This window comes from Grus americana, chromosome 4, assembly GCF_028858705.1.
Source record: "Grus americana isolate bGruAme1 chromosome 4, bGruAme1.mat, whole genome shotgun sequence".
NCBI classification, from domain to species: Eukaryota; Metazoa; Chordata; class Aves; order Gruiformes; family Gruidae; genus Grus; species Grus americana.
This window is the reverse complement of record NC_072855.1, coordinates 57,827,453-57,850,438: the sequence shown is the minus strand read 5'-3', so window position 1 is coordinate 57,850,438 and position 22,986 is coordinate 57,827,453. Positions and strand designations below refer to the sequence as shown.

Here is a 22,986-nt window from a genome sequence, read left to right as displayed (position 1 = left end):
TGTGAAGACACCTCAGCACTCTCTTCAATACCTTGGTGCTCTCCTCACAGTTCTAAGATCATCACAGAGAATTGATGCTCTCAAGGGTTTATACGTGGCTGTCCGAATGAAAATACATTTTGAGTGACCGTTTACAGCAAAGGAAACAGTATGTGCCTTTAAGGGGACTTCTAATACAGTTTTGAAAAATCACTAGTAAACACAGTAGCTTCTCACCATATTTCAGTATGATGTCTTTGTATATGACAGTGCAGTTAATGAACCATGGCCACTAAAGCACCCATCACAGGAATACGTATAAACTTATAAAAGTAATAGGAGACACTTTAACACATCCCCCTTCAATTTTCCCGGCTGAGTTTCGACCTACGGCAGCCGGCTCTTGCAATCTCCCGAGGAGGGACTCGCCACACCACGCCACTGCCATTATAGATTTACCTTCCGAACGCGGCCGTCTGCCCGCAGCCGCGGGAGGGCCCGAAGCCCCCGCAGCGGGCCGACCCCCCGGCTAGAATCGGCCGCCTCTCCGCTGGGCGCTGCTGCTGCTGCCGCCTGCCTCCCGCCCCAGAGGCTTTCCTCCTCTCCCACTCAGTTTCTTAGGGAGGCGGCGGCCGCCGACGGATTAAAGGGCGATAAACGCCCTACCCCCGAAGGGGTGCCTGGGCCGGGCCCAGAAGGCGGGCCGGCCGGCTCCGGGAAGGCACGGCACAGCACGGCACAGCACGGCACAGCACAGTGCCGGGGTACCTCTGTTCGCAGTCATGTCGGGCTCGGAGCAGCGGCCGCCGGCAGGTAGGTGGGCGCGGGGGAGAACGGAGAGGGGAGGCGGGGAATGGCGGCCACCGGCTCTGTTGCGGGGGGGGGGGGGGCGTCGGTTGTTCGGCGCGTGCCGGAGCCAACAGCGCAGCCCCCGCCTCGCGCGCCTCCTGTTAACGTGCGGAGCCGTTAAACGGTCTCGGCGGTCTCCAGGCCGCCCCCGTGCTCTGGCGCCAGGGGTAGGCACGGGGCCGATCGCCCACCGCGGGGCAAGAGCGGGAGGGGGCTGTCTTTGCGAGGGTGGTGCGGGGAGAGGGGCCTCTCCCCTCGGCTGACCCGAAGCCACAGAGCGGGGGCTATGCCCGAGGAGCGCTGCCCGGAGGACGCTGCCGACGTCTGGGGGGAGCGTGGCCTTTGCTTCTCTTCAGAGAAGGAAGGGGAGCAGGGAAAGGTGGCAGGCGAGCAGGACGGCACGGCAGTGGAGGCAGCCAACAAGGAAGTAGATTTGCGCTGAGGGCAAAGTCCCACGTCCTCCCTCCGCCAAAGTTGCAGGAAATGAAAGGGGGGGAGGAATCATCTAGTTCCAACCCCCCTGCTGCAGGCAGGGACACCCTCCACTAGTCCACGTTGCCCAAAGCCTCATCCAACCTGGTCTAAAACACTTCCAGGGATGGGGCATCCACAACTGCTCTGGGCAGCCTGTTCCAGTGCCTCACCACTCTCACAGTAAAGAATTTCTTTCTAACATCTAATCTAAATTGACCCTCCTTCAGCTTAAACCCATTACCCCTTGTGCTGTCACTACACTCCCTGATAAACAGTCCCTCTCCAGCTTTCCTGTAGGCCCCTTCAGATACTGGAAAGCCACAATTAGATCTCCCTGGAGCCGCCTTTTCTCCAGGCTGAACAACCCCAACTCTCTCAGCCTGTCCTCATAGGAGAGGTGCTCCAGCCCTCTGATCAGCTTCATGGCCCTCCTCTGGACTCTCTCCAACAGCTCCATGTCTCTCCTGTACTGGGGCCCCCAGAGCTGGACGCAGTACTCCAGGTGGGGTCTCACCAGAGCGGAGTAGAGGGGCAGGATCACCTCCCTCGACCTGCTGGTCATGCCTCTCTTGATGCAGCCCAGGACACAGTTGGCTTTCTGGGCTGCAAGCGCACACTGCCAGCTCATGTTGAGCTTCTCATCAGTCAATACCCCCAAGTCCTCCTCCTCGGGGCTGCTTTCAATCCATTCCTCGCCCAGCCTATAGTTGTGCTTGGGATTGCGCTGACCCACGTGCAGGACCTTGCGCTTGGCCTTGTTGAACTTCATGCGGTTTGCACAGGCCCACCTCTCCAGCCTGTCAAGGTCCCTCTGGATGGCATCCCTTCCCTCCAGCGTGTCGACCACACCACACAGCTTGGTGTTGTCAGCAAATTTGCTGAGGGTGCACTCGATCCCATTGTCCATGTCGCCGACAAAGATGTTGAACAGTGCCGGTCCCAGTACCAACCCCTGAGGAAGGCCACTTGTCACCGTTCTCCACTTGGACATTGAGCCATTGACCACAACTCTTTGAGTGTGACTGTCCAGCCAATGAAAAGCTAAAGACTGGGAATTGACTAAACAAGATTACAAGAACAGAAAAACCGTCTTTACCTAGTTTTCTTTGGCCTGGGAGTCCTGTTCTTCCTGTGTCTACGTGACATCATTTTCTGTCAAAAAGTTTGATGACTGTAACATTTCTATGGTCAGTTCATTTTTCTGGGGGGTGGATTACCCCCTCCCCCCCCTTAAGTTGAGGCAAAAGCATCAGCCAGATCTCAGGTACACAAGCAAAAATACAGTGTAAATTTAAACATACAGATGGACTCTTGAAGATCTCTGACTTCATATTATCAACAGAGCCACAGGCATAGGTATTGTTGCTATGTTCTATCTACACTCATTTTTCAGCACTCATCATTAATCTGGCCCATATGTTATGTTTCAAGGAAATTGCAACAGCTTTTTTTGTGCAGTCAGGTTACTAGTGATAATTGTAAGATCCAACACCTGCAAGCAGGATCGGTATTGCCAGTGGGAAGTTTACATGTAAATAGTAACACTTAGTGACTTTCTTCGAGCCACCCCCCTCCTGTGCTATAGTGTTCAACATAAAAGCTTCCACAACCAATTCTAGATTTCTGTAAGTTTATTCTAATGTCTTTATGAACTTTTCTACTTTATCACTACATAGTTTTGTTAGTTTGTTTTGCAAAAGGCTTTAATCAGATGTGAAAAGGTAATATCACATATACAAAATAGTTTGTAAAATACATGAATATGTGACCCATCTCCTCTTCTCATTGCAGGCCATGTCCAGTTGGATAGCAGACCTACATTAACCACCACAGGTATAGTACAGAACATAGTTTTCATAATGTGGTAGCTAGTCTCCACCAGTAGTAGTAGTAGGAGGAGCTGTGATTTTACAGCCCATTGAGATGTTTAAGCAAAAGGAATAAATATTTTGGCCTAACCATCTGCAAGTCTTTGGTTCTGCATGCTCTCAAGATATGTATGTTCCCTGTTCCCGCAATGTTACCTTTATGTGTGTTCTGTTACTGGCGATACTTCTGACTATATAGTTTAGCAGAAGAAAAGGTATAAATCTTGCATTTCCCAGCTGTGATTAGCTACACATACTGTTACACTACCTGCTATGACTCATATACTGCATCCAACCTCAAAGAGAATGCTCAGCTTTGCATTAGCAGCATTACTGAAATAAAAGAAACACCAGTGTATTTTTAGATTATGTAAAATCGTAACTATTGAGTTAGAGACTCTGTTTAAATAAGTACAGTCAGCTAGTTATATAAAATCATGATCTCTGAATATGTCTATATAGATTCAGATACACAGACAGATATAAAATATGCATGTCTTGACCACCTAAGATTCAGACTATTTGAGTCAGGACTTTAAGAACAGCCTCAAAAAACTGTGGGTACAAATGCTAATGAAGCTGTTTAACTGCATGCCTACGTACCTGATGTGTGAATGAGCTTTTGGTTCACATTAAGAGCTAAACTTTAAGGCTGGGTGCACAAGTTCTAATTGTTTCTTTTTAATGAATGATTTAGTGGCTAAATCGCTTTTTGATCTCTCTAACAGATGGAAATCGAAACATCACAGAAGTAGATGCACTTGATATAAGGTAAAGTTCTGATGGCAGTGACAGAGAGATGGCCCGTGGCACTGAGGTCAGTGCAGGGTTTGATGATTTTTGTTAAGAGTGTGACTGGATTATTCAACTCAACTCCACCCACTTACAGAATACATTTCTAGTTTTAGCTACACCAGACATAGAACCACCCTTCTTATCATGAAGGCACGCAGAAGGGACTCTTGGGAGCGGACTCCTTTTATGTTAGGCAATGTGCAGAGACTGTGGCAAAAATACCTTCAGAATCTAAGGAACAATTGGGCAGGTGAAGTGATAGTGTGTTGCACAGGAATATATTCCTCTAGAAGGAGGGTAAAGGGACCACGGGATAGTGATTCCATGAATTTTTCCTACTCTACCTTACAACATCATCTAGCCCTGGGAAAGGTAAAGTACCTGCCTGATAACTTCCTTTGCCTCGCCCACTCAGTGAATACAGCTGAGCAGAGGAAGAACTATTTAGGGAACCATCCTTTGATGGTCATTCACAGGATCCAGGGACCTAACTGTCCAAAATACCTTCTAGCCCTACGTCTAGCCAAATCCTAAGGAAGGTAAATTGTCCAAATCTGAATAAACTCTCTTACAGAAATATTAATAATTACAGAGGAGTTTATCATCTGCATTTTATATTAAATACTTAAATTGGAGTGAGTGTGATAAAGCACCCCACTTAACTTTTCTCATTGGTTATCTGGCCAACACTGTAGGAACCCCCAGACTTTGAACAGTCATCCAGAATTCCTGTTCCCTGTTTGAATTCTTATGCAGACATTACAAAAAGATGTTTTACTAAGGGGCTGCTTATAATAAAGTGGAGAAGCAGCAATAGTTTATTGATAACGTTGGTCATTTTGTAGTGAAACAAAAGCATTTTGCTGATGAAACTGGGATCTTTAAGTAACATCTGCAGGCAAATATTCTAAGCAACTTCTTCCACCAATGGCATGAAAACTGAATATTCCATAGCAGGAAAAAAAAATACCATGCCAAAAATGACAGCTCTGACTAGAGCCAGTCCTAGGGCAGCATGACTTGGACTGTCATTCTGTACATCTATGGCACTGTCCTTGTCTATTGCCAGGGCTATTGCCAGAACTGTTTTAGCTTCTGTTCCCTGCACTGATACCTCTCTGTCTACAAAAGCAGTAAGCTTGTCTGGTTTGTCTCTCAAAAATACAGCCATGCCAAGACTTGGGAACAACCTTTTGGGTCCAAGTGTACAGTCCATAGCATGCCAGCACAGACTTCTGTGTTGCGTTTTGCTCATAAACCAATAAAATTGCTGAATACTACTCCAAACACACAGGTACTCCATACGTTTGTTGCCATAATAGTTTAAATTCCTCTACTTAGAAGCTGTGTTGGTCATTTGTTCTGTTCTTCAGAACACTGTCCTTCAGCTTTAGGATTTTTTTGGCTGGTTGCTAAAAACTTAGATGAACAGTTGTATTGTCATAGCTTTCATTTTGTTAGAGTAAGTAATACAAATTTGTTCTCCTTTTGCAAGATACACTATGCATACCAACTCATCACCAGTTTATAGTCTGTTGGTTACGATGCAGCACTCTGTTTAGTTAGTTGAACTTGAAGCAAATCTCAGACAGCTACAATTCAAAATAAGTATATATGCACTATCCAATTATGTTAACATAATATTTAGCTAAACACATAGAGAATTGGAGCCAAGTCTAAAGTCCAGTTATATGCCTTACTGCATTACCAATGAGACAGCTTCCTAACAAGAGAAAATAGAAATACATTGTAGAGAAACTGTTCAACCTACCTGACAGAGCCTGGTACGCCCCCAACACTTGTTTTTACTGAATTGCTTAACATGCCCAAGCTTTTCAAAAAGACCTAGTGATTCAGACTTTTCTTAAAATATTGCACCTTTTGAGGTCTTGTCTTCTGAAATTGGATCCTCAAAGTCTCTAGTCAACTACAAAAATCTCAGCTAGCAGGAATACAGGAAGGGAATTCAATTAGCCATTAACTTATTTATCAAGAATGCTTTCTGTCTCTGGCAACAGACAAACACTTGATCCTGCAGTGCAATACAAAATGAACCATCAAAGAAGAGGAGTTGCGTTAATCTTCAATCACGAGCACTTTTTTTGGCACTTGAAGCTGCCAGACAGACGTGGGACTATTGCAGACAGAAACAATCTGAAACACAGGTAAGAAACTTCGTTTCTCTGCTCAAGCTTAAAAAGCTAAACTTCAGAAATCATGGTTAAATAAGCAGTTACCTAAATCTTAAATTTAAGTATAGAACAAAAGATTTTGTAGACATCAGCACTTACGCAACCATAATAAAAAAGCTTCAAGGCACAGTCCTTTGAGTCACAGAAACTGCTGGCACAAGTCCCATGATTCCAGTGTGTCCAGACCTCTCTTAGGGCAAACTCTCTGAAGTAACTTTAGGTATTAGACCTGCACTTGACACCAGTTTGAGTACAAATTCAAGTTTAGTAGGTTTTTTTCATAAATAATGCATAAACAAAAATATTCATTCTCTCACAGGGAACACAATTGAGTTGGTAGCAACTTTGAGTAAGATTTTTACTGATACTGATGTGTTTTAACAATAGTTTGACAGACCTTGGATTTGAAGTCAGACAGTTTGATGATCTGAAAGCAGAAGATGTGCTGCAGAAACTTTGGGAAGGTAGGAAACTATATATTGGTTACATCTAACTATTTGTAGCAGGATTTCCAGGTGCCTTTTCTTCCATTCTCTGTTCATCTAACTTAAAGTAACTTTTGTGCACAAGGGAGTTGTTTAACATTAGAAGGACTTAAGGGTTAGACTTCAGATTATTTCTGTCTCTCTCGGTAGAGAGAAATAATGAAGTCGCTAAGAGCTGAAAGAAACTACCTGCAGCTGGGAGAAGTTAATAACATTCTTCTTTTTACTTGTAGTGGCTCTTACCTTCAGCCACGTTGAATCACTGCACCTTCAAATCTCTGCAGTGTTACACTATGTGAAAAGAGCGTTCATTTGAAAAAGGACTGATAGGAGATTAAGTTATGTGATACAACTGTACAATGTTTTTTAAACCTGAAGATTGCTGTTTAGTCATCTAAACACCGCTTGACTATTTCAGCTTCTAAGGATGACCACAGCAATGCTGACTGCTTTGTTTGTGTGTTTCTGAGTCACGGTGAGAACGATCATGTTTACGCATATGATGACCACATTAAAATTGAGACAATCACAGACATGTTCAGAGGAGACCAGTGCCAGAGTCTGGTAGGAAAACCAAAGATATTTATCATTCAGGTAAGATGTTTGTTTCTGAATTCAGTGGAGTCAACACTGACCTATGTCTTCTTGTAATACAGAAGTCAGTTTTCCCCATACAGTCTTTCCACAAGGGAAGGTTTTTGCATCTTTAGGAAAGAAGGTATGGAAAACTGTTCCTTAAAGGCAAGGATTCTTCTCTTTTTTTTAAAAAAACCTTTATATATACAGGTGTTGATATTATGATTCTAGCTGTATTTAATAAGCAATTTTATGAAGAGCAACCCAAATTAAGCCCATGTCGGATTGGCTGTCAGTGTATATTTAATGTATTTAATGGCAGAGAAGACAGTAACATTTTTTTGAGAAAGTTGTGTACAGCCTCAGTGCAGTTCCTACTGTTCATGCCTCTCAGCCCTAGGCTAGGCTGTAGAAGGCTATCAAAGCTCCTTACCTTCACTGTTTTCTTCCAGGCAAGTCCCTTTACCTGATCCTTACATAAGTTGTTTTTTGTGGGGGTTTTTGGTGGGTTGGTTTTGGTGGTGGTGGTGATGTTTCTTCTCGTTTTCTTTTTTTCCATTTTGTTTTGTTTCTTTTCTTTTCTGTCCATAAGCAATACCTAGCATCTCTGTAGAATTTAAAGAATCAATCTAAGGTTTTATTGTCTCAGAAATACTGCTTGTGCTAAGTTGTCATATAAAGCCCATATGTAACCTCCTGTTTCACTCCCTGGTTCACAGGATAATGTGAGTTGGAAGGGACCTCAGGAGGTCTCTGGTCCAGCCTCCTGTTCAAGGCAGAGTCAGTTATGGGGTCAAACCAGGTTGCACAGGGCTTTATCCCATCTTTATCCAGATTAGAATTAGCAAACTCAAATGAGAACCTGGCCTTCAGCAGACTGTAATTGTAGTAGTTTGTAGAGTAATTCTAAGAATTACCTTTTTTTTTTTTCAAATGAAAGCTTCCTTAAGCACAAGGCCGCTGCAAGAATCAGCACATTGTTAGTTCATCTTTCATTAAGACTCATTCATCTTTGATTTATTTCTTTTTAACCAGGTGCAAAAGATGGAAAAATATTTACATATTTCAATTTTAAGTTATAAGTAATACTTGGAAACATTTATAATACATACTTATCAAAAAGCTTAGGTCAGTTCATCAACTGAGTTCTTCTACAGCACAATTGGGATAACATTTACCTTTGGAAATCAGAGGAAGCAGCAAGGATGAAACTTCACTGTAAATGAAAGAAGATTTTCATGTTTCTGTCTTTAGTGATAGTTCTTAAGTAATGTTCCTCACCTACTTTAGACCTTCTGAATGTGTTCTTACCTTCTTATCCTCCATGTATAGCCTTTCTGACAATACTGGGCTCACTTACTGGTTTCTCACAAAAAAAACCCTCCCTCAACTAACACATTTGAGACTGAACTAAGAGCAGAAGTGTAACAGCATATAATGATGGCTGTGCTTCAGAGCAGTTATTCAACGCTGCCTTGCCAACAGGTCTGAGGGAGGTGATTCTTCCTCTCTACTCAGTGAGGCTGCATCTGAAGTACTGTGTCCAGTTCTGGGTTCCCTAGTACAAGAAAGATATGGACTTACTGGAGTGAGTCCTGCAAAGGGCCACAAAGATGATTAAGGGACTGGAGCATCTCTCGTATGAGGAGAGGCTGAGAGAACTGGGACTGTTCAGCTTGGAGGAGACGGCTCAGGGGAATCTTATCAATGTTACAAACACCTGGTGGGAGGGAATAAAGAAGAGGGAGCCAGGCTTTTTCAAGTGGTGCCCAGTGACCGGACAAGAGGCAACTGGCACAAATTAAAACACATGAAATTCCATCTCAACACAGGAAAACACATTTTTACTGTGAGAATGATTAAACACTGAAAAGAAGTCACCCAGAGAGGTTATGGAGTCTCCATCTATGAAGATACTCAAAAGCTGACTGGACACAGTCCTGGACAATCTGCTCTAGCTAACCCTGCCTGAGCCAGGGGCGTTGGACTAGGTGATCTCAAGAGGTCCCTTCCAGTCTCAGCAATTCTGTGATCATCTCAGAGCTTTCACAGGACTTCCGTCACCAATATTTTAATAGATAGAGAAGTGCATGGGTCTTTATGAATCCAGACTCATGCTAATGTGGAACACCTAACTGAACAGAAGTCCTCTCTGGTCAGTGTCAGAAGTATCATATTAACATAGGTGAGGTTGGCAGAGGTGAAAGCATAATACTACTTCTCACCAACAGGCATGTCGAGGCGATAAACACGATGATCCAGTTATTGCTCAGGATTCAATAGACAGTAGCGATGAATCTATCATCAATGAGACTGAAGTGGATGCAGCTGGTGTCTATACCCTGCCTGCTGGTGCAGACTTTCTCATGTGCTACTCTGTGGCGCAAGGTAAGTTCTAGTATTTTACGTCTGCTGTCTGATACCTCACTGTAACAAGCTTGAATGCTTCTTCATTTTGCAGTCAAAATAATGAGTACAGTTACAGGTCATCTGTTTTGCATGTCTGGTAAGTGACATATCATCTGGGAAAAAGCCTCACATGTTAAGGAAAAAGTGAAAATAAACCATCAAGATTGCAGTTAATTTCCAAGTAGAAACATTATCGTCATAATCTTGCTACTGAGCTGTCTGCTGACAGAAAGCATTGCCCTCTTTTCCAGGGTTCTAGGATTCTGGTGGCTTACAAATTTCCTTGCATTATGTGGCTGTCTTCCAGTCCTCCATCCATCTTGTCCTCAGTCCCATCTGCTCTCTTGTAACGTGCAGATACAGTCCTGTAAGCTACCAGTCCCTGAACCACGGTCCTCTTGGCTGAACACTATAAGTCATCTCAAAGCCACTTCCCATCTACAATTTCCAGTGAAATTACATAATTGGCGAAGTGAGATTTGCACCCATTAGCAATCTCTTACGGATACAGCTAGCAAGCAGTAACTCTCATGAATATTTTTCAAGTGGCGTCACTACTTACATTTGCATATAATTTTATGTTCCTGTTCTACAATAGGGTACTTTTCTCATCGTGACACTTTAAACGGTTCCTGGTACATTCAAGACTTGTGTGAGGCACTTAGGAAGCATGGCTCTTCCTTGGAGTTCACGGAACTGCTTACCATCGTTAACAGGAAAGTATCTCATCGCAGAGTGGATAGGTGCAGAGATAGTAATGCTATAGGAAAAAAACAGATTCCCTGTTTTGCCTCAATGTTAACTAAAAAATTGTATTTTCATCCAAAATCGAAGTAGATTGTTATGCTAATATTCACTGCTGTGAAAAACACACCACTTTCTTTCAGGGGACCAATCTTCTACAAGATTGTTTGTTTGGAAAAACACTGGAATCAAACATTATTGTTTGTATATATAATGGTTCTGAAATCTTAAAGCAATTTTAAAGCTTGTATTACAGCTCTCTCCATCTAGGGGAAAAGTTGGCTGGTGCAAAACTATTGAGAGGTGCTTAGATTTTATTGAAATTGGTGCTCTAGATTACTTTTTTCTTAAAAGATTTTTGCTTGATTGCTGCCTACCTATGGCACACTTTACTATTTCCAGAACATTTCGAATGTTGCATTAGATTAGCTTCTCCTGCTCCATGAGCACAGTTTCAGGGAATATGTTAGTAGGGCATATTTTTAAATCTGTAGACAGCATTCCAATTTTTATGGATTTATAGCTTTTTAGACATTTTTTAATTTTCTCCCAACGCTAAAAAGGAACTTAATTCCTTGAGTACAGTTGTAGCATTAACATAGGTAAAGCGCTTCTTTTTGCTTGTGCATCATTTACATTTGGGGCATAATTAAAGCTTGCTGGTGCTTTGCATCCTCAGGAGAAAAGCAGTAGTGAAATGAGACCATGTACAGCTTGTACACATCTCTAAAGCTAAAGCAAATAATTTCAAGGTTCCAGGCTCACTTACAACTGGTGGACATCTCTAGGCAGCTCTGCAGAATACAGCATCTGCAAACCTTCATGCTTCGAGGCCTTGCTGTTGGATCAGCCTCTTCCTCCCCTTGGCCTGGAGATCAGCCCTACGCTGTCATGGTGTATATAAAAGTGATGGTGCGTTCATCACCACAGGATGTATCACTGTAGGATTGCTACTACTGCAGCATCAGTACTTTCAATACTTACTAGAAGCAAATATTTCTTTTATTATTTTTTACATTATCGGTACATATGCTTAACTCTGGGGGACAGTGGAGAACTCAAGCTGAGAAAAGTGTCTTAATCCACTTTCCTAGGTCTAAAAGAATTGATTTACTGGCTCCGCTTTAGTTAAATCTTTCCATATACTGTGTTCTGAGTCACAGATGTTAAATCTTACTATGGCTACTTTTAAGCTTTGTATAAATCATGAATGTATAAAGGTCAATGTTTTGATAATTTTTTCAATAAAATGCAACAGTGAAACATGAATGATTTTATAGTAAATGAGTTTGATATATCTTACTTTCCCAGCAATATTTACTAAAAAAGCAGACTTGTAACACAAGTCTAACCTCCAGCAATGGTGTTATATCAAAGCACAGAGCTAAGGAAAAGAAAACAATAACTTCAGGGGGAAAAAAATCCATAATACTTAATGCAGAAAAAAATCCTTAATACTTAATGCAGAAAATTATTCTATGAGCTACTGCTGTGCTATAGTAAATAGTCCTAAAAGGACAGCCCTTGTTCCATAAAACATCCCTGTCATTTTACCAGCAAAGCAGAATGCCTCCATTTTACTGAGCTTCGACAAATATCTTGAAGAACTTTGCTTCAGCACCTTCCTTATAGTATTAAAAAAACCCCCGAAAAACAGCACAAAACCAAACCCAAACTGTCAAGTGATCAAAGTTTTATAGATATTTATTGCAACTTTCAAAACTATAGTGGTCAAAAATATCCAGTTTCTATACAGTAACTAAATGTTCGTATCAGCTTTGAAAGGGCAATTCTAATGTATACAAAACCAAAGTCAGTCCTTGTCATGGATTTCCTGGATCGGCAGCCTCAGGTGCAGAGGTTGGCGCAGTCGCCTCAGGGATTCTTCTGCCTGCCAGTGCAAGAAAGAGTGAGAGTTCATCCTTGGGCAGCCCTCCATCTTCTCCTCCTCTTCCACACACCCAGTATCTTTCCTTTCTCAGAAGCATTGGTCTTATGCAAGAAACCAAACTAATCAAATGGAGGACACTGAACATTTACAGACCTGCTCAGGTCATTCAGCCAGGCTCCAGAGTGAAGCACGTGCTCTGCCCGTCCACCCACTCCCCCACGCCCCAAAGTATTATTTTCCTGAAATTACAATTAGAAAATTCATACTCAAAGGCTACTGAAAAAGCATCAAACTCCAGCCTTATGCCAATTGTGGCTCATAAAATGATAACCCTGAACTAAAATTGGGGGTAGTTTCAATTTTCCTCTACGAGACATTGAACACAGGGCTGGGGAGATGGAATGGGGGAGTAAGAACTGAGGAGTGGGATCTGCTACATTCTGGCACAAAGATTACAGAGTTTCTCCCAGGCACAAGCACAACCACCTTTTACAGAATACAGTGACTGGATGGAAATCTAAGGCTTTTCCCTGAGGAATAGGATTAAGTGGTCAAATGTTGAACTCTGCAAGACAATTTCCTTCCAAGGAAGGGAGAAGATTGTGCTACCACAGCAGTGCAGCAAACACACCGTCTCTGAAAGTAATACAGCTATTCTATTAAAATGGCCAAAAATGCAACATATTCAAATATGCAAAAATGGATGTGATGGGCTGATAAAACTGACTTATTTGTTTTAAATTAAATTCATGAAGGTCTCCCTTTCTGATGACTTACTGAAATAACCAACCATTGTATGGTTATTTAAACAGCTCAAACTGGCTGATAAGCAATACACTGTTTGTTTTGAATGTAACAAACTTCGAGGTCAATTTTTCAATTTTAGCTGAGAGTTTACTGAAAAAGTCTTAACCCAGAGGCTACCTCATTATTTAAGGACTGCATTTAAATACCTCTGCTAGGTCTTCTTTGAGCTTATTGTATCGTTCCACATTAAAATGCTGTTTTTTGGATTTCCGATAGAAGTAGTGGAGGAACTGCCTGTCTTTAGCGTCAGGGTAAATGTAGTCCTGGTGAAGAAAGCAGGGCACATATGGGGGGTTAGCAAGAAAACTGGGTAGAGGTCAGAAGATTATCTGCACAAATGAGTTTTTCATAGAAATTCAGCCTGTTTCAGGAAGATTTATCTAGTTCAACACACACACATGTTCTGTTAAGAGGCTACATATGAAGACATGCCCTTATAGGTCATGAGGGACTTCTAGACACGTGGTAGGAATAATTTCTATCGTGTCTAAAGGAATTTTCAATCATAACAAAGCCCCATAGCGTGATCTTCATGACTCGAGCTGCCTGAGTCAACGGACACTACTTCCAAGAAGTCAGAGGAAGTTCAACTACTATTTCTCAAAGACTTTCCTGAAAGTCTCAAGCAATGGCGCCAGCAGCTGTTAAAAACGCCAAGTAGTAATCTCTTTATCTACTGATATACGAAAAGTAGGAATGCCTTAGCCCTTCTTAAAAATCAGTGAGAATGACTAAAACTCGCATTCAGAGCTTTTTCCGTAAAGGAACCTGGCATCTCACGAGGTCTATAGATCCATTGGTATTATGGAAGGAAGTGCTGGCTACTCTTCCACATACCTCCATAACAAAGAGTTTTGCATCACAGAAAGTTCGACATTGAGATGTCCACTTTGGGAGTAAAATACAGAGTTAAAACAGGAAAAAGAAATGTTCCTCAAAGTCTGACAGGATTTCAGGGCACGTCTGTATTGTACAGCTCAGTTAAGATCTGGGTTTTTGTTATTCATCAAAATTTTTTCTTCTAAACAAAGCCTGTTTCTTGCCTCATTTCAGCTGCCCTAGATTTATCTCTATTCATTCAAAGTCAAGAAAAAGCAGTCAGATTGGGAAGAACAAAGCAATAACATTTTTTCAGGCACTAAATTAGGTATATTTCAACAATGCAACTGCCAGATTTCCAAACTGTTTGGCACCCTGCACCATATATATGTAAACTCCAGCAAATAAAAGCTATTCTTCAGTGATTTGCTTCCTGACCTGCTGTAAGGCAGCGTTCCCAAACTGGCACAGCACTACTAGTTGCTTTCCCTTTACAGCAACAAGCAAGGTGCCATTTATTATTCAAAGTGATCTATAACAATTTAAAATAAAAGGAGAGACTGCTTTCATCACTTTTCATTCCCTAGGTTATGAAATCTTACAGATAGTAGTTCCGCTCAGCCCCTGGTCTGTAGTTCCGCTCAGCCCCTGGTCTGCAGTTTATGTGTAACAGTACCTGGCTTGACTTTGCATGATGTATCCAGCCCCATTAAGGATCAAACAAGTCCCTATCTGATGGCAAGGCTACTTACTGAATAATGTTTTCATCAGAGCCCAAACATTGTGATTCTCAGAGTCAGTCTTCCTCCTTTACAATACTCCAGGCATTTACAAATTGAGGACTTACCTGTTTAGTAAGAACAAAGTAGGCATAGAAAGCCATGGCACTCCCGTAAGTGATGAAGTATGTGACTGGCTCCATGATGTCCCACGAATAGACCCACCATGTGAGCCACGCCAACGCTCCCCCTTGTGTTGACATCAGAGCTAAGCCAACCCACAGAAGCCTGGAGGTCTTCGCATTGGCACTGTCCATGATTCTGGCTTTCATCTAAGGAAAAGAAATATAGAAACCTGTTCAAGCAAACGTGAGTGCAACTGATGAGCAGCTCCTCAACTATGTTTTCTTCTTGTTGGGCTAGATCCTTTTTCAGGATCTTTTACTGACTCCTCTTACCGACTTCCCCTGCTGAGAAAGAAAAGGACTGAAATCCAAGGGCAACCAGATCTCCTGGCTGTAGTGCACCAAGAAATACTGCTTTCATCTCCCCTTCCCACTACGGGGGATTTATGTCTACTGGATTTCCATTTACCATTCAAGGCAGCCCTGGTTAACGCTGAGGCTGGTTCTCACAAAGCAGGTCTGAAGTCAAGGAAAAGTTTGTCCACTTTGTCAGGCTCTTGCTGGCTTCCCCCCATCATGCTGGGTTAGCTTAGCGTGCCCTAGATCAACATTCATACCTTCCCTTCTTGGATTATCGCAACCATTAGTCCACACAATTTGCCTTGCTACCTTGGCAATATAGAAAACCCTAGCCTAAGCCACAAACAACTTCTACCTCACTATTGTTTTTTCTGTAATGGGTATTCAGAACTTGTAGAGCAACAGATGACTAAGAGGACTTTCAATCCCAATACTAGCCATGCTGAGGCTTGTTCATGACAGCTTTTTCCAGGTGTTATGGTTTCTACCCAGGGCACGTGCATAACAGCAGGGAAAATAACTGAATTGAAAATAAGTTGAATTATATTTTAATTGACTCTTGTTTGCATAACAAACAAATTAGACATACCCTAGCCATTCATGCGCATTTTTTTCTGTTGAAGGACTTACTCTTGATGAAAGGAAATGCTTTTGAGTTTTTTAAAATAGAAAGCAATCCCACTTTCCAACCTGTTCAAGAGGCAGCAGCTCTTCTTTCAGATGGTCCAGTTTCTGTAGCAATTCTCTCTCTTTCCTGATCTGGTGATCTTCTAAATGTAGAGCCACAAACAGTCTGTGGACCAAGGATTTGATATCTTCCATTTCAGTAGCATGCTCACTACTCAGCTTATCTGAGAAGAAAATGTTTGTCATATAAAACATTTCAAGAACCTACCTGTCTTCATTCTCTCCCCACCTCCAACCCTAAAAAGCAGGACCATCCAATGGTAAAAAAAAGAGAAATTCTTTTCTCCAGACAGATTCCAGTTTTCTGAGACTTCCTGTGTGTCGTGGTTTTACCCCAGCTGGCAGCTAAGCACCACGCAGCCGCTCACTCGCTCCCCCCCGCATCGGGATGGGGGAGAGAATTGGAAAAGTGAAAGTGAGAAAACTCGTGGGTTGAGATAAAGACATTTTAATAGGTAAAGCAAAAGCCGCGCGCACAAGCAAAGCAAAGCAAGGAATTCATTCACCACTTCCCATGGGCAGGCAGGTGTTCAGCCATCTCCAGGGAAGCAGGGCCCTGTCACGCATAACGGTTACTTGGGAAGACAAACGCCATCACTCCGAACGCTGCCGCCCCCCCTTCTTTTCCCCCCAAGCTCCTTATAAACTGAGCATGACGTCATATGGTATGGAATATCCCTTTGGTCAGTTTGGGTCACCTGTCCTGTCTGTCTCCTCCCAACTTCTTGTGCACTCCCAGCCATCCCGCTGGCAGGGCAGTGCAAGAAGCAGAAAAGGCCTTGGCCCTGTGTAAACACTGCTCAACAATAAGTCCATAGAACAAAAACATCTCTATATTATCAACACTGTCTCCAGCACAAATCCAAAACATATCCTCACACTAGCTACTATGAAGAAAATCAACCCTCTCAGCTAAAACCAGGACACTGTGCCTTTCACTAGATGAAGTGAGATAATCAGAGTTATTAAGCATCACTCTTACCTTTTACAGGAGGTGACACACTGTATGATGTATTGTTGATAACAAGTTTAAAGTCATTCATCAGTAAGACCTCCATCAAGGTTGCATCAGAGACCTTGCTACCATCTGTAGAAGAAAGATTTAAGTTCTACATCATTTGTCATAAGGAATCTTAAACATTAGCTGATATCCCTTTGGAAAAGTGCTGGAGTTCTTTATTAAGAATGTTTGGAAGGGAACTGTACTTCTAACAAATATGGTAGCTGATACTTAAAAAGAAAGGAGGAACACATCAACGCAGAGTGTGTGCCTGAATGCTTTCTCTAGCAGTGTCATTCGGACTTCGCATTCCTATGAGCAGACTTACATTTTCTTGTGTTACAAATAACTAGTATTGACCCATCGGGAAGGGGAGGGCAGAAGAAAAAGAAGCCTTACGTAAACCAGCAACAAATTGGAACATAAAGATCTGCATTTTTGTTTCTCCATACACACACGAGTTTGCATCTTCACTAGGACAAAGGGTCTTGGGAAATTAAAAGACCTTCAAAGACCTCATCTTCAGTTACAGATTTATGTCTTTCTTTAAACAAGCTCTTCTAGGCAAAAGGAGCAATTCCTGTCAGTAGTGGTGTTCCAATTTTTATTAAGGGTACTTGCAATCACTCTGTTTCACTATCAGTTGTGACTGGGAGTTAAGAAGTAGATAGCTAGACTGTCCAGTACAAGGCAGACCCAGAGCCAGAGAGGCATTAGTCTAAAAAGCTCTGGAGAACCCTTTTCGACTTTTCTTTTTTATGCAAAAATTTACATGAATGCTACCCCATCAGCAACACAGAGAACAGACTGAGGAAAAAAACCAGACAAACCATCATATCTGTTTTCCATGACTTAAAATCAGAGACAAGGGGACAACTGTGACATTCAATCAGGAAAGCTGGTTGTTGAAGGTTTTAACCTGCTTTTATATTTGTTCCTTCTTTTCATTCCCTCTCTACCATTTTTCTTTGCCAAAGGCTCTTTCACCCAAAAGGCAGTATCTGTGTCTGCCTAGGGCTTCGAAAAGATTTGCCACTGGTAGATGGACCACAACTTCAGTATATGAAACAGCTCTCATCCAACAGCTTGGACATGCTGCAGCCCTTCCCAGGGCATGCTCGACGCAGCAGATCTTGCAAGATTAGTACTCTGGCAACATTTCTGATTTCTTGAACAACAGGAAAAATAGCTACATCCCAATGAGAAATGGATCCCTTCCTATTTTACATTCAATACACAAAGGCAGATGTAATGCAAAACCTCTGCTGAAATATAAAAGATCTGTTTTGTCCCATCTCTGCTTTTTGTTTCCCTGTTTAAAGGGGCCTGAAGTTTGTAAATAACCTCTTTTCTTTAGTATACTACTACTCCTCCTGCCTGATGGCTTTCATATCTCCTCTTCATTTCACCATCCGCTGCACCTCACCGCAGCCAAGACGCAAAGGAACACATCACATCCCAAAGCTGAAGACACCAAAAAGGAGCTCCCGGAGTCATTAGCAACAACACGTAATGGTGGATCCCCAGAGCCCTCACTGGCCCAAGTCCAGCAGATCTCAGAGCTGCCCAGTAAAACCAGCCCCTGCAGGGGGTTCGGGTGGCCCAAGAATCCCTGGAGCTGCACACCATTGCTGCTGGACACACTGCTGCAGCATTGGGGGGGGTTCAAAAGCCATGCAGCAGCTGCTCCACGGTAGCTGTTTGACCTGGTTTTCATTTCTTGTACATAAAAACGGCATCTTCCCCTGCCCCTGCCGAGGGGTGGGCAGTGGCAGAAGACAGAGATGAAAAATGATCAGGCTACAAAATATGAAGATTTTTGTATGTAAATATTTGTCACAGAGCTACTGCCCCAGCTCCTCCATCTGTCCCCACCTGCCCACTATGAAAGGTACCATAGATAACCCCACACCTGCAATTATTTATTCCCTGGAACTCTGCTCTCAGGCCCCATCTGCTGAGGCCGAGACTACTGAACGCCCTGAGCTAACACACCAGCTGGCTCCCCGACCCACTCTGTGTGGGTAGCAAAGCAAACCTGGAAGGCTATCACTTTCAATCCACAATCTGAAATTTTAATGTGCCCATCCACTCATATCTTTTTTCTTTTTTTTTCACAGTGTAATAGAACATCAAGGCTCATTTGCATGTAAATTATTAAGGTGACATTTATAAAGTGACATTTAAGCAAAAAATGCTTTTCAAAAGAAGTGCCAGACAGGCTCTTTGTTCTGGATGTGATACAACACCGATTTATTAACCTGTCCAACCTTTCATTAACTGAAAAGCAGAAAAGTTTGGGGGGAAGGGAGGTGTTTTATTTTAGAAAATTCCTTACAGGCTTTCAGCAAAAGGCTACTTTCCTTCCTACACCTAAGCACAAGTGTTCAAATATGGACCAATGGCCATTTTTTGCCTACAGAAGTTTTGCAGGACCAAAATCGAATCCACAGAAAATGAAAATGAGTCATCATATGGAGCACTAATGCTTTCAATTAAGGTTGGGTTTCGTTTAATGGCTAAATGACACAGAAGAAGTGTCTGTGTCTGCACTAAATCAAGGCTTCATAATTTTTCTTTAATAATAAATGTTTAAATTCAACTCTCGGTACTTGACCAATAGTTTCTCTTTACAGTATCAGTTTCCTAATAAATTAAACATCTAAGCTGTTCTCTAACATTACAATTGCCCAGCACTTGAAAAATACAGAGCAGATAACTGTTTAACAGTCATCGTTTTAATCAAACTGGACAATGTCTCTAGTTCAAAGTTGGGGGGGGGGGGCGAGGAGGCGGCAGTGTTAAACAAGTGAAAACAGCCCAAATTCCTTTCCACTTTGGAACCTGCTGCCCCTCCATGCCAAAAATGCCAGACTTGTAGGCTGCTTACAGAAATTATGCTCCACAAGTGACGGATATTTGCAGTGAAGCAGAATAAGTAGTTAGATTTTGCTGACATATACCACAGAAGAATAGGATCCAGCAGTGAATCACAACTACCTCTGCCACAGATGTCTCTGCAGAGATAGCAGTACTCAGAGGCTAACTGTTTGCAGACACATGTTCTTGGCTAGCCCAGCCTCACCCCTGTAAGAAAACCTTTTTAGTGAAAACTTCCATGTTAAGGAGAAGGCAAGCTGCTGGCAATGACCATTTGTTACAGTTGCTTCTCAAGATACAAGAGTCTCTTACAAAATTATCTTTTTCAAGAGAATTTTCTACCTTTGCTGCCTAGCAGACATAGCATTAAAAAAACCTCCACAACCAACAATCCCAAAGTTCCTGTGTACGTGAAGCTCACGCACACACTGGGATCCACACAGATCACATCTCCATTGCTCTGCGGGGTATCTTCCTGTTTTACTAAACATGCTCTCAAAGGCAACTAAAGCAGCTTCTCCTAGATCTGTGGCTTCCTGATCTTCTAGGAGCATCAATCTAGTTTCAGTTCCTTTAAAAGTCCCTGCAGCCCTCTGCAATATCAACCCAGAAGAAAGGGAACATTACAAATGGGATATAGAGAAGGTTAATGTGTCCAATTTTGCATTTTTAATCATCCTGTCCAAGAGGACTCAGATATTTAATCTGAAACACCAATAAACCCCAGAAACATTCAAGAACTACCCCAAGAACAACAGTGCTAAACTGATAGAGGACTGAACTCGTGCTTCAGGAGAGACATACAGTCCATTGGAAAGGGAATGTATTCACTTTGAGGAATGACAGAAATGTAAGATACCTGTTGCAAAGACTTCCGCCCTCTCAATTCCTTTATCTTCTCTCTGCACATCCTGCAGGAATGCCCCTACGGTGGTCACCATTGGCTTCACAGTGAACCGACAGCGCTCGCTTCTTGTGGGCAGAGTAAGAGTTACCACAGGCAGACCATGTCTGTAATTAATCGTTACTTCTGGGGTGGGGGGGAAAAGAAAAGTAAGTGAAGAAGTCATGCTGGAACTTGTAGTTTAATTTAAAAGCTGTTTTTAAAACACAGGATGAATAAACAAAACCACACAAAACATTCCAGATTTCTTTAATGAATATAGTACTTCTATTGCTGGGAGATATATAGATATACAAAAAAATAACATTGTTGTTGCAGCGAGTCCAGAGGAGGGCCACAAAAATGATTCAAAGGCTGGAGCACCTCTCCTATGAAGACAGGCTGAGAGAGTTGGGGTTGTTCAGCCTGGAGAAGAGAAGGTTCCGGGGAGACCTTATAGCAGCCTTCCAGCACCTGAAGGGGCCTACAGGAAAGATGGTGAGGGACTGGTTATCAGGGAGTGTAGTGATAGGACAAGGGGCAATGGCTTTAAACTGAAGAGGGGTAGATTTAGACTAGATATAAGGAAGAAATTTTTCATGATGAGGGTGGTGAGGCACTGGAACAGGTTGCCCAGAGAGGTTGTGGAGGCCCCATCCCTGGAAGCGTTCAAGGCCAGGTTGGATGGGGCTTTGGGCAACGTGGTCTAGTGGAGGGTGTCCCTGCCCATAGCAGGGGGGTTGGAACTAGATGATCTTTAAGGTCCCTTCCAACCCAAACCATTCTATGATTCTATGATAACATGCAACTAACGTCATCTCACCCCACTCCCACAAAATAAATGAAAAGCTTACTGACATTGATGGGAAGGGGAAAACCTGCTGGGCAAGCTTACCGTCAGATGGCACCAGCGTGTTGTAAGGTGCTCCTTCCTGGCCCCTCCAAGCTCTGGTGTGCTTCCACAGCCACACCTGCAGCACGGACACAGGGAGCTTGCTTTAGAAATGTTAGCATGTAAGATTTATCTGGTCAAAGGCAGTACCCAGCCTGTCATGGTGATCTGCTTCTGTGTGATCTGACAGCAGAGGTTTCTGAAGAAAACCCCCTCTCTTACCTATTTCTATTTGAAAGACAGAGCCATCCTTACAGAAGCATAAATGTTGCCAAGGTATTGCCCATAGTTCAACTTAGCATGGTGTAAATAACTCAAGGAAAAAGGGGAAGGAAAGAAAGGGAAAAAAATTGCAGTGTTTTTGAAGTGCTTCATGCAACTCTTACAATAAGCCCTCTCCTCTACCCCAAAAATAGCCGCTTGAAAGATCTCTACATCATGGTGCCTGAAGGCAGAAGTGTTCTGCAGCCATTCAGAGTCGGCAGTGTAACTTAAAACAGCGTGCATGGTTTCAGTGAAGTCTTTTATTGCTGAATCATAAACAGAATGGCACTCTTCATAATCTCAAATATAATAAAGCCAATGCAGACTGAGGTCACTCCTCCTTGCTTTGTAATTATATATCATATACCAAAAGTTAACCATTGACATTCATGGTGTTAAAAGGCAGTAACAATGTAGCTTGCCAAAGTATGAAAAATATTTTATTTTTATTTTTTAAATGTGAATGGCTGTTTCAGCTGCAGCTGAGATGTTGCTGCAACTAACAGCACCACCAGCCTCTGGTACCACACTGAAGGAGGCACACCCAGATGTGGGAAGTATCCTGACAGCAGGATTTTGAACCTGTGTGGTGACGCTCCCAAGCCCATCTCTTCCGGGGACATTGGTGGGAAACATCAAGATGGGTCCTGGTTTTTGGCTGGGATAGAGTTAACATTCACAAGAAGCTGGGAGGGGACACAGCCAGGACAGCTGACTCAAACTAGCCAAAGGGATATTCCATACCAGATGATGTCATGCTCTGTATGTGAGGGGGGGCTGGCCAGAGAAGCGGAGTTGCTGCTTGGGGACAGGCTGGGCATCAGGTTCCAGGTGATGAGCAAATTGCTTTGGGTATCACCCCCTTTGTATATTCTTTTATTAGTACTGTTGTTGTTATCTTCCTCTTCCTTTGCTGTCCCAGTAAACTGCCCTTATCCCAGCCCAGGAGTTTTACCTTTTTCTCCCAATTCTCCTCCCCATCCCATCGTGGGCGAAGGAGTGGGTGAATGGCCGCGTGGTGCTCAGCTGCCAGCTGGGGCTAAACCACAAGACACTTCAACACGGCCATTTCAAAACAGAGAAGACAAACTGCTCTGATTAGACCCATGTAGTTAAAGCAGTCCAGCCACACTGTGGAAGATGCAACTACTCCAACACAAAAGTCCTCTGCTTCTACAGCTAGTCCCCCTGGACAAGGAGAGGAACAATTTTAATGCAGTAACTCCCAGAAAGCAGGCGTTACGGCTATCAACTAAGTGTCAGAGGCAGAAGTAGGAAAGGAAATCAC

At 42.9% G+C, this 22,986-nt stretch overlaps 2 protein-coding genes across 2 annotated transcripts in view; one reads left to right on the top strand and one right to left on the bottom strand.

The window, feature by feature from the left end:
* The first annotated feature begins 451 nt into the window (after positions 1–451).
* CASP6 (caspase 6) lies at positions 452–11,640 on the top strand. The gene is made up of 8 exons (XM_054824570.1): positions 452–792; positions 3,094–3,135; positions 3,899–3,941; positions 5,984–6,130; positions 6,545–6,621; positions 7,061–7,236; positions 9,450–9,606; positions 10,226–11,640. The coding sequence occupies exons 1-8, from the start codon at positions 762–764 to the stop codon at positions 10,462–10,464; spliced, it is 912 nt and encodes a 303-aa protein (XP_054680545.1). The 5' UTR covers positions 452–761; the 3' UTR covers positions 10,465–11,640.
* A 414-nt stretch (positions 11,641–12,054) lies between these two features.
* Positions 12,055–22,986, bottom strand: part of MCUB (mitochondrial calcium uniporter dominant negative subunit beta) — a 53,036-nt gene continuing 42,104 nt past the window's right edge. Inside the window, exons 2-8 of the mRNA XM_054824567.1 lie at positions 21,438–21,513; positions 20,519–20,689; positions 16,762–16,866; positions 15,783–15,943; positions 14,736–14,939; positions 13,216–13,332; positions 12,055–12,262 (exon numbers count right to left, since the gene is read on the bottom strand). Of these exons, the coding sequence (XP_054680542.1) occupies positions 12,185–12,262; positions 13,216–13,332; positions 14,736–14,939; positions 15,783–15,943; positions 16,762–16,866; positions 20,519–20,689; positions 21,438–21,513 (912 nt within the window). The 3' untranslated portion in view covers positions 12,055–12,184. The remainder of the gene's footprint in view (positions 12,263–13,215; positions 13,333–14,735; positions 14,940–15,782; positions 15,944–16,761; positions 16,867–20,518; positions 20,690–21,437; positions 21,514–22,986) is intronic.

Coding starts and splice junctions, on each gene's coding strand:
- CASP6 (XM_054824570.1), top strand. CDS start 762: ATGTCGGGCTCGGAGCAGCGGCCGCCGGCAG. Junction 7,237..9,449: donor CAAAGATATTTATCATTCAG/GTAAGATGTTTG, acceptor TCTCACCAACAG/GCATGTCGAGGCGATAAACA. Junction 9,607..10,225: donor GTGCTACTCTGTGGCGCAAG/GTAAGTTCTAGT, acceptor GTTCTACAATAG/GGTACTTTTCTCATCGTGAC.